This window comes from Larus michahellis, chromosome 1, assembly GCF_964199755.1.
Source record: "Larus michahellis chromosome 1, bLarMic1.1, whole genome shotgun sequence".
NCBI lineage: Eukaryota > Metazoa > Chordata > Aves > Charadriiformes > Laridae > Larus > Larus michahellis.
This window is the reverse complement of record NC_133896.1, coordinates 67,115,329-67,131,015: the sequence shown is the minus strand read 5'-3', so window position 1 is coordinate 67,131,015 and position 15,687 is coordinate 67,115,329. Positions and strand designations below refer to the sequence as shown.

At 49.9% G+C, this 15,687-nt stretch overlaps 1 protein-coding gene across 2 annotated transcripts in view; it reads right to left on the bottom strand.

Annotated features, from left to right (window-relative positions):
- B4GALNT3 (beta-1,4-N-acetyl-galactosaminyltransferase 3) overlaps positions 1-14,558 on the bottom strand; it is a 67,691-nt gene extending 53,133 nt beyond the window's left edge. For both annotated transcript variants that reach the window (XM_074583809.1, XM_074583819.1), the window contains exon 1: positions 14,286-14,558. In XM_074583809.1, coding sequence (XP_074439910.1) covers positions 14,286-14,439 — 154 coding nt within the window. In that variant the 5' untranslated portion in view covers positions 14,440-14,558. The remainder of the gene's footprint in view (positions 1-14,285) is intronic.
- Positions 14,559-15,687: the final 1,129 nt, after the last annotated feature.

Here is a 15,687-nt window from a genome sequence, read left to right as displayed (position 1 = left end):
GCAGAATAGTCAACAGTGAAACAACACACTTTCCCCTTGCACTGAAGTAATTTGGAGCCCAATTAATGCTTTTCCACTCATGGACATCAAGTATTTCAAAAGGATAAATAACAATTAACATCGACATCTGTGCCGTAGAGGCTAATTGAGGGACGAGCTGCTGAAGCAGCTCGTTCTGAAGCCTTGGCTGCACAGCAGCAGAGAGACAGGGCTGGCGTCCATCCCTGCTCCCCCAAATTTGTGCTGTAACCACCAGACCACAGCCACTCCTGGAGCCCGCCCTACTGGAAGCCCACTCTGTAATAGAGAGCCTACAAGTGCTCATTTAGGGTGGGCAGCTACTGGGGGCAGCAAGATCTTCAGCAGCTTGTTCTGTCAGGGTGGGAGCAGGGAATACACACTAGCTTTCTTACAGCAGCCAAACCCCACATCTGCCCAGAAAACCTCTCCCTAAGCAGGGAGACGCCTGCGGCTCCGAAGACATCCAGGAGCAAAAACTGCCCCCCCCGCCCCCGCGACTGTTTATATGATGCTCAAAGGGAGTAAGAATCAGGATTTCTTACTATGTCCCAAGACTGTCCTGGCAATGCCCTACTCTCTCCACCGCTTCAGCAACCCCCCTGGCAGGGCATCTCCACCCCTCACCAGGAGACCCCCAAGAAGCGGGCAGGCACACGCCAGGTGCTCTGCTTGGAGAGATCTAAGACCATTTTCCTCTCCTTCTCGCCAGGCTTGGCTGGGTCAGACACTGCATTTGGCATGAGAAGAGCTCCCTGCTAATTTTAGCCTCCGGCTCTCCACCCAGGCAGCAGCAGCAGCTTAACCACTATGGAAAGCTGGGCAGCATGGAGGTGAGGGCTGGGAGACGCCACCTTCAAACAGCCCACACGGCCACATGCTGCCAGCTAAATATAAATGGGTGGTGGGGCAGGGGGGAGCCACGTTGGTTCGGGATGAAGCAAATCCTTCCCCCATCACCCAGAGACAAAGCAAGGAAAAATTGTGGCTCCCGAGGGGATCTGCTCCTGGACCCGGGCAGCACTCACAGGACTCGCTTTCTGCCCAAAGCGATAATTTGGGCTGCAAACTCGCAATAGGGGTCCGTGTGTTCTACATATTTTTGGACATATCTGGAGCTGATGCATCTCGGAGCCCAGCACGCCATGCCGAGCAAGCACCACTTTGCAAACACCACTTGTTCAAGAGTCTGGTCGAGCTCCTTCCCGTAATGGTCTTTTCTCCACCACACTGCCTACTACAGAAGGGTTACCTGGGGGCGGTGGGATGCCCTCGCTGCTGAGGCTGATAGCTGTAGCATCGCACTCTCTGCTGTGGGAGTCAGTGTTTGGGGTGGGAGTTGAGAGAGGTGAGTTTTCCCCTGTGCCTGGATGCGAACATGCACTGGTCCCAGCAAACACCTGTCCCTCTGTGTAAGGGAAAAACCCCAAAAGGGCATGGAAAGAAAGACAGTAATGGAGCCCTGAGGATTATGAAAGTAGCAGAGGTAGCATGAACCTCTGCAAATCCGGAGAGTCTCTGAACTAAATCCTACCTGACCATGGACTATAGGACCATGCCCAAACCGAGCATCTTTGATTTTCACTGTCCCTAAAGAAAAGGGACTTTACATCCCTTGTAAATAAAGAGGGACATGTGAAAAAAGCGTTGACTACATTATCAAATCCTTTTTCTAGAGAAACAACTGGCAAAGGGCTGAATGTTTGCTAGACACCCAGGGACAAAACAGGTAACCACACTCTGCAAATCACGCGGAGCAGCTGCAGCACTGAGCACAATGCTCTACACAGGGAAACCAGATGTCTTGGCAGACATTGACTACAGTAAAAAGCCACCATGGTACTAATTTTCAAGGCACCAAACATGCTTATGACACCAAATATGTTGTTAACCATCTCAGCAGAGCTGCTTAGGGTCCCCACCAGCTTCTGTAATTATTACCCCTGCGTTTTCCTCCACCCCCTTTAAAACTCCAAGACAGTGGTTTACTCTGTGCCCTCCAACTCCTTTCTACATCTCCTCTCTTTTTTATCTCTGTACCCGAGACTGTCGATTCCAGCCTCTCCGCTCCACTGAAATCCCAAGTATTTGCTTCTAATTTAGCCTTCAGTTCCTTCCCCCTTACAACTTTTTAGAGGCCATTGGCATTTTCTGATCACTCTCCTCCGACACTCATCTCACTATGCCCCATTTTTGGCTGCTTCTTACTTCTGTTAAATAATCCCTGTCATCTTTATTGGCCAATGCTGCCTCTTCTCTCCTGCTTGTCTCGTCTTTCACTTTTCTTTCTTCTTCTGCATTAGCTGCAAGACTTGCTAAAATATTTCTTTCCCCTCCTTGATGTGCCTATGTCAAATATCTAATTTAAACAGAGAGTTACAAGAAAAAGGTGAAAACAGAATTTACAAAGGATCTAAGCTTTGGAAAAAACCCAACTAATCATGTCATTTGGGAAACATGGGGTTTTGGGACAAAGCACTCAAGAGAGAGTACTGGAAGACCCAGAGTTAATTGGCAAAGCAATTACAATTTGCGAAGCAAAGGAAATCAGCCGCATGGCTGGAGCTGATGGAATGCAGACAGCGATCAGACAGTACAGACAAACTGAAATAATACTAGTCAGACTGAGGCAGGGGGACAGTAGGAGTTTAAAGAGGGAGCGCACCCTCCCCTGCCCCACCAGCACACACACAAGACTTTCATCCCCACTGCAGCAAGCGGTGTGAGTCAGTGAGACGCACCTGGCAACACCTTGCGAGACCCTCAAGGAACAGCGGCACGTTCAGAGGAATCGCAAGTGCAGAGAGCACAACTACGGAGCGGCGGCAGCATTAGCACCATCAGGACTTCCTCAGAGGAGCAGCAGGGATGAAGACAACAGCTCAGCAGGAGGGAAAAGGAACATGAAAGGCAGAGGCATTTATTAGCTGCAGGTGAGCAGCACCACGCCTGCAACCGAGAAACTGCCAACGAATGAAAGACACCGGCAGGAAAAGCAAATTAAATTCAGGTTGAATGCTAGCGATCTCAGCACCACTACTACAGCAGGTGAACAACACGGACAAGTAAATACACATGAGCAGCTATGGCCAGTAACTACGGGGGAAAGGAAAACATTCCTTACCAAGGTTAAAGTCTGTCAAACCCTGGTCTCACAAAGTGCGCCCAATTCCCTGAAGAGGCAGGAGATCAAAACAGCAGAGACAGAATTAGAATACACCTATCCAAGGATAAATAAGCTCCCAACATAGCACAGCCCGGAGCAGTACAACTGTCCTTCAACTCACACGCCTTACAAAGCTCTTCCTGCCCTGAGGAATGGGACCGGGAACACCCCCAGGAATCGGTGACGGAGCTGGAGTATCCCAGATGCCTCGGCAGAAAGAGGTGATGAAGCAACACCCTCCCATGTTTCCCTTCCCGCAAACCTGCTTGCTTAGGCCCTGAAGAATTAAACACCTTTATAAAGAGAGTTTTTTCCCCTGCCTGCAAGGGGAGTGGAGAACGATGGCCAACACCAAACCACTTCTGGTGCCTGAGGTGCTCGTAGCTGGTGGTCTGGTCAGCACATGGAGACAAACCAGGCGTCAACTTGTCAAAACCTTTTCCACAGACCACCATTTGAGCTGTGTTTGGCAATAAAGCTCTTTCTAGGACCCACCTGAACTTAGCTCCATGTAGATTTTTACTCGGGGCAGGGGGACGGTCCTAGAGGATCATCACCCGAGGCCTGGGAAAAGCTAAACCTGCTGGGTTTAAGCAAAAGAGTCTATATAACCTATGTGGAAAAAAAAAAAAAACCAAAAAAAAACCCCAAACCTGAAAGGTGAAGCAGTTGGCAACAGTAAGGCCGAGGTTGCTGTCTGGGCACCTGTCTCAAAATCAGTGTCAAGGGACTCAACAATTTTTGGAATAGTGAATTATATCAGACAAATTATAAACGCCTCAAAAAATGTCCTTCAGAACTAAAGCATCCCACGGGCCCAGGGCTTCAGTTTCAGATGAGAAACTGAAAAAGAAACAACACGGGCTTAGTATTTCGAGAATAAGCAGTCATTCAGCGATCCGCAGCTGATACATTGGTTGGTTTTGCTGTACAAACTGAATATAAGAGAGAGATGGCAACTGCAGACCTTTGCTAGCATAAGCCACAAAAATGCAGGGGAACCGAGCACAGCAGCACATTATACTATCACCTGTCTCATAGAATGGTTTGGGTTAGGAGGGACCTTTAAAGATCACCTAGTCCAACCCCCCTGCCATGGGCAGGGACATCTTTCACTAGAGGGTTGCTTAAAGCCCCATCCAACCTGACCTTGAACACCTCCAGGCACAGGGCATCCACAACTGCCCCGGGCAGCCTGTTCCAGCGTCTCACCACCCTCATGCCCAAAGGCATTTCCCTCAGCATGCCCTCATGTGCCCCGGCCCCTCACCATCCCAAAGGCCCTGGGCTGGGCCCACACCCCACGCACCAGTGTCCTTCCTGGACTGGGGAGTCCAGGAGGGGGACAGAGGAGTCCAGATGCAGTCACCAAAGTACCAAATAAGAGAGAACTAAAGCATTTTTACTGTTCTCGTTTTATTGTTTGGTTTTTTTAATCAATTATTGCCCAATCTTGAAAAGGACTCCTAATGAAGCAGCAGTCACCTGCTTCTCCACAGGAACAGCCATCCCTCTGACTTCTTTGCTTGACCTGTTATTCTTTGGGCACCACCATAGAGGGTCTGGCTTCATCTACAACCATCCATCAGGTAGCCTTCTCATCCTCTGACTGAAGAAAATCCACCTCCAGGCCCTATGGACCTCAGTGCCCCTCTGAGGGATTCCTCCTGTTGTCCCAGCACAATGGCCCAGCAAAAGCCACGTCATCTCATCCGCTTTTATTGGGACTCAGAGCAGAAGAGATGCCACCCCTCCAGGAGGAATGAGGGTGCGGATAGATGGGAAAGGCTCACACCACCCGTAACAATCAACAAAATAACGTTAATGTCAGGAGATGGAACGGGTGAGCCTGCAGGATGGCCAGACACAGAGGCTGAGCCGATGGTAGGGCACTGGCCAGGCATTCCTGCAACACTGCTGCCATGGCAATCACGGAGAGGACCCCTGGCATGGTGTCGTGGCGCCAGGTGAGTCATGCTGCAGGTTAATCCATTTCCATCAGCTCTTCTTGATCTTCAGGAAGGTCTACTTCCATAGGTTCCACACCATCAGCCATGTGAGTGATGGCCACCGCTACCACGCAGCTGATGGTGCCTCCCCTCTGACGCTGCCTCCTTTTCCTCCGTGTCTCCTGCAACCGCCTACCTGCCTTCCCACACAAAAGTGGGCAGCCACTCGCCTTGCTGCTGTGGAACCTCTTTCTTCCAATCACCCTCGGAACCCAGGGGCGTCAAAGCTCAGTGAATCGTGGGCCAGCAGCCGGGGTCCCCGTATTTATAGGGGCCAGAACAGAAGGCAGTGAGGTGGCTTGTGACATCAGGAGGCCACTGTGATGGCGATGCATGCATCCCAAGATGGCTGTTCTGGGCACTGGGAGGCCTGTGGCCTGAAAGATGCCCTACTGTGGGAGAAGGAGGAGGGTCGGGGGAACTAAGGGCCCCTTTCCTGGGGATCGCTCCCCTGCACCATTCTGCTGCCCCTTGGGCACAGGGACTGCCCTCCACCTCCCATGTTGGAGGACACCGAGGGAGATCCTTGGGGCCTGGAGGCAGCAGGGGTTCTTTCCACTCCAAGGTTCACCCTTCTTCTGTTCCCTAGTTTTAAGGGCACATCTTCTCACTGCTTCCCCCCTCCAATAGAAAGAGGCAACATATGTCGTAGGAAAGACCTTAATAGTGCGTTCATTCTTTAACACCTTGGCTCGGGTGTTATTTTGAATTTTTTAGTAGATGCAACTACTCCCTCCCATTGGTACAAGAGTACAGACTAGGGGTCATAACTGCCATTCACAAAATTTCCTCCGAAACAGGCATACACTGATACTTTCAAGACATAGCAATGGCAAAATATTTCCTCCTTATGTAAGGCAGACAATTTATTTTCAAGGTACACCTCTGTGGAAATTATGGGAAGTGATAGAAAAACTTGGTTTTGGCAGATTATTGGTTTATTTTGCATTTTTTATTGAAAACAAATAAAACCCTTCCAACTGGCCTGCTTACAACAAAGCATGGACTGTGGCAGCTAATGCTGACAGCAAGCTGCCGCAGCAGGTAATTGAGACTATTAGTGCAGGGTGGTCTGGACAGGATATTCTCAGCCCATTATAAATTTTGTTCTGCAGCTTAGATGGGGTTAATAGCACCCAGACATGACTACTGCAATTTAACAGAAAATAACATTACAAAATACAAATAAAACTAATTTAGGAAGTGAAGTATTTATGAGAAGGGCTGGAGATATCTTAACTAGGCTCAAATGAACGGCAGCGCCGAGGAAGCTGTCGGAGTTGCCAACACCAAATATACGGGCCAAGTCAAACAGCCCACGCTAATGACATGGAAACAAGTGGCCTCTTGAAGCAAGGCAGAAACAGATTTATTTAGAATGGCAGGAAAAAATACACATATCATTAATGTAGATTATCCTTTCTTCAAGAGAGCTCTACTAGGCAATTCTGCAGCCTAACAGGTGATGATGCAGATCAAATATTTTTACTGGTAAATGGGATATAACAGTATCTGACAAAAAAACCCTACTGTTTAGTGTGCACGAATTTACACAATTTCAGTGAAATACAGGCTTCCATATAAGCCTACTAGTTCCTAATACTCACAGTCCAGAGGGCTAGCAGAAAATAAATTTAAAAAGATAAAACATGCCTGTTACAGAAAGCCCCAAAGTCAAGCCTCTGATCTGTATTCAGTGTTTTTACGTTACTGAGTAGCACTGGCTGTTAATGGCTCAACTGAAAAAAAAAAAAACCAAACAAAACCCAAGAATGTTTAGACTGTCTGAAATCAACATCAAGGTCACCAAGGTGGAAACCAGGAAGGAGGAAAATCCCCATGGATGATGGAAGGGCCGGGGACGTACCATTTGCATCTCTGATGGAAAACAGTGACACAGAAAAGAAAGAATAGCAGAAGATGCAATACTTTTGCCACATAAGGGGATCCAATAGACCTACAATATAAAGTAATAGGTGACAGCTTTTCCAACTTCTAAAAACAAGAGGGATAAGAAGCCACATTGACTTCTTTTCCCCTCAAAAAAATCTCAAATGGGAAATAGTCACAGAAAGCTGAAATAAATAAGCCTTAGGAAATGATAAAATTAGAATTAGTGACCTTTTGAGAGGGGCATTGATGCTTCAGGGGAACTCACAGGTCCACCTGACAATCTTTGGATTGTCTGAAATGAAAACGTGTCAAAGACTAATTGAATATCATTATTCTGTGGAGTTGATTTAAATTCTTTATTATGCCAACATGAATTATTGTTCTGAGGTGTCTTTGGAGAAAGCTGATTTACTTAACAACATTGTCCCAGACCATCTTAGCATCTCAAAGTGTAGGGGACTCTCTCCACATCAGGAATATCAAAGCCTTTGTGCTTTGGCCTGGGAAAGTCTTCTCAGGAAAACAGAAGTACAGAGGAGCTCTGGTCAAATCCCAGTGTATTTTGGTTTGGCTGATTACATGCACAGACTATGAATTTCTAACATCATGAAAAGCATAAGTATCTAAGGACCAGGTTCACATCTGTTTCCACCCAAGGCATTACAAGGATCTTTCTTAAATCTCACACCACATCTAAATAAGACAGCTTATTTCCTTCTCTGGAAAGCCCTTCTCAGCTATTACTGCAAGCCTGAAAAAAAAAAAAGCAATTGAATTGGGAAGTGGCTGGAAAAGGGAACATCAATGCACAGCAAGAACAAATAGGAAAGGGAAACTCAAAGTACAACAAAATCTATAACCCCATAAATTCTTGAGGCTATTGTAAGTGCTGGAGAAAGAACCCCATCATCACTCCGGGGATGGAGTGATGGATCCGGGGATGGATCACTGGGGACCACGGCCACGACCTAGAAGGTAACCTCTGCCTTCTGGAAAACATCCTGCCTTTTACCATATTTGCAGACATCAGCAATGCCAAACCACCAGATGAAAGACAATGACCATCATCTCTCCCAGCGCCACTCTGCCTTCTCATCTGCCTTAACTTGCAGGCAAGAGAAGGCAGAGCCTTCACATTACTATACCATACGCAGAAACACATCTCCAGAGGACAATAGCATTCCTCCGCCAACGCCACAGCACGGAGGAGAAGCACAGGAGGGCACTGGTCCATGACATCCGAGTCATCCTAATCCAGCCTGACTCAAGACAGGAAGGCGTGGTGCGGGAATACGTGCTGTGTTGGCACGCCACTACACAAATCTGTCAAAGGTAATGTGTACACAAAGGGATGATGCAAGAGTTTATTTATAATGATAACATGTAATCTTTGCAAACAAATTGGGGATCTTCTGGGGCCAGACAAACGGCAGGCCAGGTTCCAAGAAGACAAACACTTGTCACTCTCATGCGGTGCACAGGGACCCAAGCACCCCTTAAATAACCCACAAAAAGGGTTATTTAAGAGTCAAATCCCTACGAGACTTCAAGTCAGGAGGTGGAAAAAGCCAAGTTCACAAATGATTTGCAGTACATGCCTCAGCAGCAGCAAAAGGATACGCTGGCCCAGGACAAGCATGGCACAGCTAGCATGAGGTCCAGGCATCCCCTGGCTGCTGTCAATGAATCTCACAACCAAGCTAGAGTATGATCCAAATCGCTCTCAGCGGCCCTGGCTTCTCTGCTGGGTCTGTGATAGTGGTCTGTGCTGTGAATGTGGGCCTGGGGATGTTGACTCACTTTACGTACACCAGTGCAGAGCAGAGATGTGACAGCACTTCTCATCATATTCCAGGGAGAACCAACAGATCACCTGGAAGTGAAAAATCTGCCCCACCTGCAGTGTCCATCCTTCTCCTGATGGCTACAGTGGCCCACAATGTGCTTTGGGGAACGATGTTGCTTGGCGCAGGTCCCTGTGAATGAAGGTCTCAATGTCTTCAAAAACACAGAAGTGTCACATGCACACTTCATGGTATGGATGTTCCCCGGCTGCCAACACTTTTCTTCGGTCAGGATGAGGTGCTTTGGGGGTGATATCTAGTTTAAATTTTCCTCTGGGTTAACAGTTTCCGAGTTACACCGAGTGGAAACAGAGATACTTCAGCCACCGCTGGAGAGCCACATGGTCGCCTCTCTCACCACAGGCACTCAGTAACCTTTAGAGCAATTAGCTATGCAAAAGAGCGATACTGTGCATGTATAGGCAAGTAAGCTTGCGTGTGAGCGATTGCAAAAGTCAGCCCACACGCATGTGAAAGGACCTGCACACCTCGGTGTGCTCAGCCATATGTATAGGTGCTTCTGGGGGTGCCTGGGCAGGGAGGCTGGAGAAGGAAGTTGGTGCATTACATTAAATAAGCAAGTTGAGCTTTCTGCCAGCTACTTTTCTCACACAAACACACACACCTGCCCATTCACGCCAACACTCGGGTCAGGTTTTAAGCAACTCGCACGGCTTTGTAGTAGCCTGGATGCCTGACGATCAGAGAGCTTACCACGGTGGTGGTGGTGGTGGGGGTAACAGACCAAGTTTCCGTGAAAGGAAAGGGACACTAAAGATGTACGGACTGGGGAGGTGGAAGTCTTGCCATAAGGACTTTTTCATTCGCACATCTGCATGGTTTCTTCTGAACCCCTTCTATTTCCCACTTCAGAGAGTGGAGCTGCACGCAACTGAGTTAGAAAAGCAGCATTCTGTGACACTAGATGTGAGACAAAACCCACTTGTCACAACCCAAGAAAGGAAGATAAGACACTCCCAGCGTTATTTACGTGCAACAATAAAATGCGGAGGAATGGGGACAGGTTGAAGCAGCTGGGAGAGGCAGGTTAATGGGCCCCTGATACCTTGTTCCTACAAACTGCACCTCTGACAATCTAATCTAATCCTGCACACCCTGCTTGCGCCTGGCTCACTGTGACGCTCACACCTGTAGTAAAGGAAATTACTGCAAGTGATTTATAGCCTCCCGAGATACCATGGTCTTTGCAGCAGAAAAAAAACAGAGTCTGCACAGCAACGGCTGGGAATGACCTCACCTCCAAGCTCCTTCAAGGCTCAGGATTTGCTTTTACTATGTTGACACAAGGTTTTAAAGCAAAGGTGGATTGTTACGCATCCTCATTACCTGCAAGCACAGCTCGCTGATGCCAGCTTGGCTCCCTCAGACTCAGAAGGGTATGGATGGGCGGGCAAGACAAGGCACTACTGGGCGCAGAAGATTAAAACAGCGGTAGCAGGGAAGGTCCCCGACCCACCAGCCTTTCCATCCAAACAGAGCATTGCAGCAGCTCTGGGAAGAGTGTCTTGGGGTGGGGGTCTTCCCTGAGGAAGACCCGTCCCTGCCCTTGCCCCTTCCAGCCGTGCTGCCAAGCCAACGGCAGTACAGCAGAAAAGGCAGGGCACAAGACTCGCTCTCCAGACCTGGCTGCTCTGTGCTTTACTGGTATTTTCTCCCTCCCCAACACCTCATTCACCCTTGAAATAGGAAAATTTTCCCGCCTCCAGCGGTCACTTGCAGGAGCAAAGGGTGCTGTGTAGCAGCTAGTAAAGACGAGAAAAACATTTCTGCTGGAGAGCCCACTCCACAGAGGTTAGTGCCTGTCAGCAGAGGGAGTAAACACACTGTCTCCAACTCCTCGGGTTTCTTGGCAGGAAGGCAGTGCCCTGCCTGTTACAACTCGTTTTGGATGACAACAGGCCACATTTCATGTGAGGAGAGTTGTGCCCATCTTCAGCTCGCATCAGCCTGCTTGCTTTTCCTCACTCAGCTGTAAACATGTTTAAGATTCCTATAAATACCTGTTGGGCAGCAGACCAGCCAAATACGCTCAATTAAAAAAAAAAAAAGAAAAAAAAAAGAAAAAGGCAAGCCCCTCAACAACAACAGGAACAGAAACACCCTCTTGTCCATGAGAGACAACAGTCCTGCCAATGAGGCTCCCTGGTAGGAATACCTTGATTTAGTCACATCACAAGAAAAAAAGTGATATGGTGGTGGTTTTGTTATGGTTTTTTTTTTGTGTGTGTGCGTGTGTTGTTTTTTCTTAAACCAGATTGACAGTTCATTTCAGCATCGCTTTCAAAGGAAAGCTATCACTCATGAGCGCCCATACTATCATCCATCCCTGTCCAGCCTACCCCAAACCTTCCTGACAGCTAGAAAAGGGCCTGCATCAACTTAGGAATGTGCGAATCCCACAGTACCCATGGGGTATACTGAGCACAAATTCTGCACCTCCAGCTGGTGTTTCAACCTTTGACTTCAACGTTACAGCGAAACGAGCCTCATGGCCAGAACCTCTCCCAGCGTACGGCGATGCAGCACCATGGAAGCCAGTGGGTACCAATGATTACAGTATACTCTCCTAGGCCCTTTGTTTGCTTTCATCTAAACTTATTTATGTGCTTAACTTTGTTGCATGGCAGAGCTACATGTACACCAAGGGACAACAGTCACGGCCTCAATTTTTAAGCATCACTTACGTGAACGCCCACACCCAGGCCATCTGACATTTGCTTCCTCCACCACGCTGATCTGGTGGGGTCAGAGGAGCAAAGGAGCATAAAGCTGGGGAGAAACCACTGTGCCTGAAGACTTGCTCTAAGGCGCTGACCCAGGAGCAGGGGTGGCATGGGGGCATCACAGCGGCTTGTGCTCCATCCCACGCATGGCTGAGAGGAAAGGGAATATTTTCTGTGACTCCTTACAGCCTTGCGAAAGAAGGGCTCACCTTTCTGGAAAGAGAAAACATACTTGACTTACCATACACAGGCTGTTCTGCAATGCCTTTTAGGGAGGTAAGAAGAAAGCTCTGTTATGGACATAGGAGATGGACTGTAGCTCTCCTTCCAAGCCCAGCAGCTCTTCAGCTTTCTGGCCCTAATGGAGGGAGACTCTTACCCATTGCCCAGAAAAGTTACGCTTTGTATTTTATCAGCAATAACTGGGGAGGCTATTGCATCAGATAAGTTGAGGTGGTAGCTCTTGGTTGGTCCCAGGTGTGACTTACAGTAGGGTTCCCACCTGGGACATGTGACAGAAAACAATGCAGAAATGAGAGCGGAAAAGTATTAATTGCTCTGAGAATCACTCCCTCCTATGCCGGCTCCCCGGGATCTCTGGAAAGAGTCACCACGTGGAGATACAAACACAGCCGCCCCAGTCCCAAGAGAAGAAAACATTACTTAGTTTTAACAGCCAAAAGAAAACAAATACCATTTGTCTTTCACTCCAACTTCTCATTTCTCTTAAAACAAAACAGGCTTTTAGAGGTACTGGGGCCAAGAGGAAGGGTGGGGAGGGCCAAAAATTAAACTTTCTCCTGTTAGCAGGTTCCAGGATCCTGACCTTGAGGCCAGGAAAACATGATGCCAAGTGCCCAGCATGCCCGCAGAGCCTCAGCTCTCTAGGCACAGCTGCTCTCCCTCCGTGATGCTCCAGAGCTCATTAGGAGCTGCCTGCCAGAGGGTTTCACCCTCCCACCCTTTCCAGCAGTGTTTGGAAATGCTTTCCGCATACCATGAGCGGCAAGGTCTCTGGTCGATGTGGGAGAATCTGGACTTTTATATAATTGAGCTTTAATATAACATAATTATTTTCCTCATCTTCTGTTTTAGTTGGTAGTGACCGTAGTCATGTCACTGTTTCCAGTTTCAGTCTTAAAACAGAATGACTTTTATAGCAGAGATGTAAAGCTGCGTCTAAAACCAAAGAGGAAGAACCCAATTAATAAGAAAAGTTGTTTGCTCCTGCGCATCTCTTCTGTCCTCACACTCTCTGCCCATTTCTCCCATCCCCTCCCTCTCCCTTTGCATTGCTGTCAGCAAAATGATCGTCAGCTGTACGGCTCCAAACACCTGCCTCAGCCCCTCTCTCCTTATAACCACTGTTTTAAATACCTCCGAGGGGTTTGTTTTCTCCCTTGCTGCACCGCAGAAGTCCTCTACATACCTCCACAGTCTTCTCTAAGGATCTTTGGGGGGTACTGGCAAAGTGGTACAGTAAGAGGCTTGGCTAGACCGCATGAAAGGTGTAACACAAAGTAGATGCGTAGCGCAACCCATCTTCTCAGGTCCCAACTAATTCCACCAGGCATAAAAGGTAGATTATAACTAGAGGATTTATCCTAGCCAAAGAAACCAGATCTCTTACGCTGTCGGAACGATAAATATGCATTTTTAGCCTTAACGTCACATATAATAAGGAACAAATGGACAAGCTGAAGTCCTGTAATGGACTTTGTAGTAGATGTCCATGGAGCTCCTTGCACAGCCACAGTCTAAAGCTTTAAGACTGAAACCAAGCCTGGCTCACGGGAGTAATAATCAGGGGTTTACAGTGTATAACGAAGGGACTATGATACCGAAGAGTATGACTAAACACTCACATCTATTTGAAAAAACTACTATCAAATTAGATCCGCACCCATCACTAATATTATTTAAAAACCAGCGGCAACACCAACACAGGCTTTTACAAAACACTTGGGCCATTCAAAACTTTCTTGTAACTGTAAAAAAGAAGCGAAGCATGAAAACTCACACGATACTGATAGAAAATAACTGTTTTCCTCTACTTCGTGGGGAAAAAAAAAAAAAGAAAGCAGCTAACTGCACTTAGTATCCGCTCCGCTGCGCTCCTCAAAGTTTGCAGAGAACGAACCCGTTAGGAGGTGAGCAGCGCATCTCCAGGGTACGCATTCCCTCCTCCTTTGCATACCCTTCTTCTCTCATCGCAGTGATATTCAAAGCATCTTTGACGCTTCCCAGTTTCACACCAGAGCTCAAGAGAGCGAGAGCCACCCGCAAGCCGCGACTCCGGGCTCAAGGTCACATTTTGACAGGTCCCCCTGACAGAGAGGAGGAGGAGGAGGGCGAGAGCCGACAGGCCAAAGGCAGAAAAGCCAGAACCCCCCAACATCCCTCCTCCTTCCCGGGGGACGGGACCCACCTCCGCCCCCGGGGGCTCCCCAGGGAGCGGTCCCCCCCCCCCGCAACTCTTCCCCCGCCGGCCTGGAAAGGGGGGCTCTGCATCGGGATCCCGAGCGGAGCGGGACGGGCTCTGCACCGGGACGGGACCCGCCCCCCCGCTCCCCACCTTCCCCTTCCCTGGCGCCCCACGGGGGTAACTCACTGCGGTCCGGGAGAGCCCCGCCGCCGCCGACACCGCCGGCCGCCGCTACCAGCTCCAGGTAAGCGGCCCAGAGCCCCAGGGCCAGCGCGCCCAGGGCCAGCAGTAGCCGCCGCAGCCGCCGCCGCCGCAGCCGCGCCAGCAGCCGGCCCCGCATGGCGCCGCTCAGGGCGCCTGGCCCCCGCTGCCGCCCCGGGCCATGCTCCCGCCGCCGCGCCGCGCCGCGCCGCACCGGCACGGAGCCGCCGCCTCGGACCCCCCTCCCCGCCTTCCTCCTCCGCGGGGCGGGCCCAGGTGCGGGGGCGGCGCCGCGCCACCGCGGGGGCAGCTCTCGGGCGGGCTCTGCCACCGCCCCCCGCACCTGCCTCCGCCCCGCCGGGGGGCCGAGGCGGGGGCTGCGCGGCGGCAGGGCTGCCCCCGTCCCGCCCCGCCCCTGGGCCGCTCTAGGGGCTGGCGGGCGCCGGGACCGGAGCCCGGAGCCACCCCGGCCACGGGGGTCCCGCGGGGTCAGAGCTGCCGGAGGTCGCCGCTCCTGCCAAGGCGAAGGAGCGTCCAGCTCTGGAGTCCTCAGCACACGGAGGGACATGGACCCGTTGGAGCGGGTCCAGAGGAGGACCGCAAGGATGACCAGGGGGCTGGAGCACCTCTCCTATGAGGACAGGCTGAGAGAGTTGGGGTTGTTCAGCCTGGAGAAGAAAAGGCTCCAGGGAGACCTTATAGCAGCCTTCCAGTACCTGAAGGGGACCTACAGGAAAGGTGGGGAGGGACTTTTTGAAGGGCATATAGTGATAGGACAAAGGTTAATGGCTTCAAACTGCAAGAGGGTAGATTTAGATAGCAGGAAGAAATATTTCATTGAGAGTGGTGAGGCACTGGAACAGGTTGCCCAGGGAAGCTGTGGCTGCCCCATCCCTGGAAGTGTTCAAGGCCAGGCTGGATGGGGCTTTGAGCAGCCTGGTCTAGTGGGAGGTGTCCCTGCCCATGGCAGGGGGGTTGGAACTAGGTGATCTTTAAGGTCCCTTCCGACCCAAAACACTCTATGATTCTATGAAAGCTGCTTCAGTGGCATAGGAGGTGGGCGCCCTCCCCCAGCCTCAAAGCCTCGTTGAAGCTGGTTTTCTTGTCAGTAGGAGCATTGGTGGATCCCTCCGGTGAGAGGATGGGAAGTGATACCTCCTCTATGCAGAGGGAAGCAGGATAAGAGCAGGACAATTCAAATTCCCAGTTACACACAGCTGAATCCATTTCAAAATGGTTTTCACCTGGTGCAGCAAGTGTATTTACTTTGAAGTGCTTTGCTCAGTCAGGAGGAACAGGGCTCACAAAGTCTCCAAATCTGCTTTCTGAAGCAGCTGACTAGATGGGATGTTACACCCTTCAGACCCACGAGAGGGAGGACTTTGGA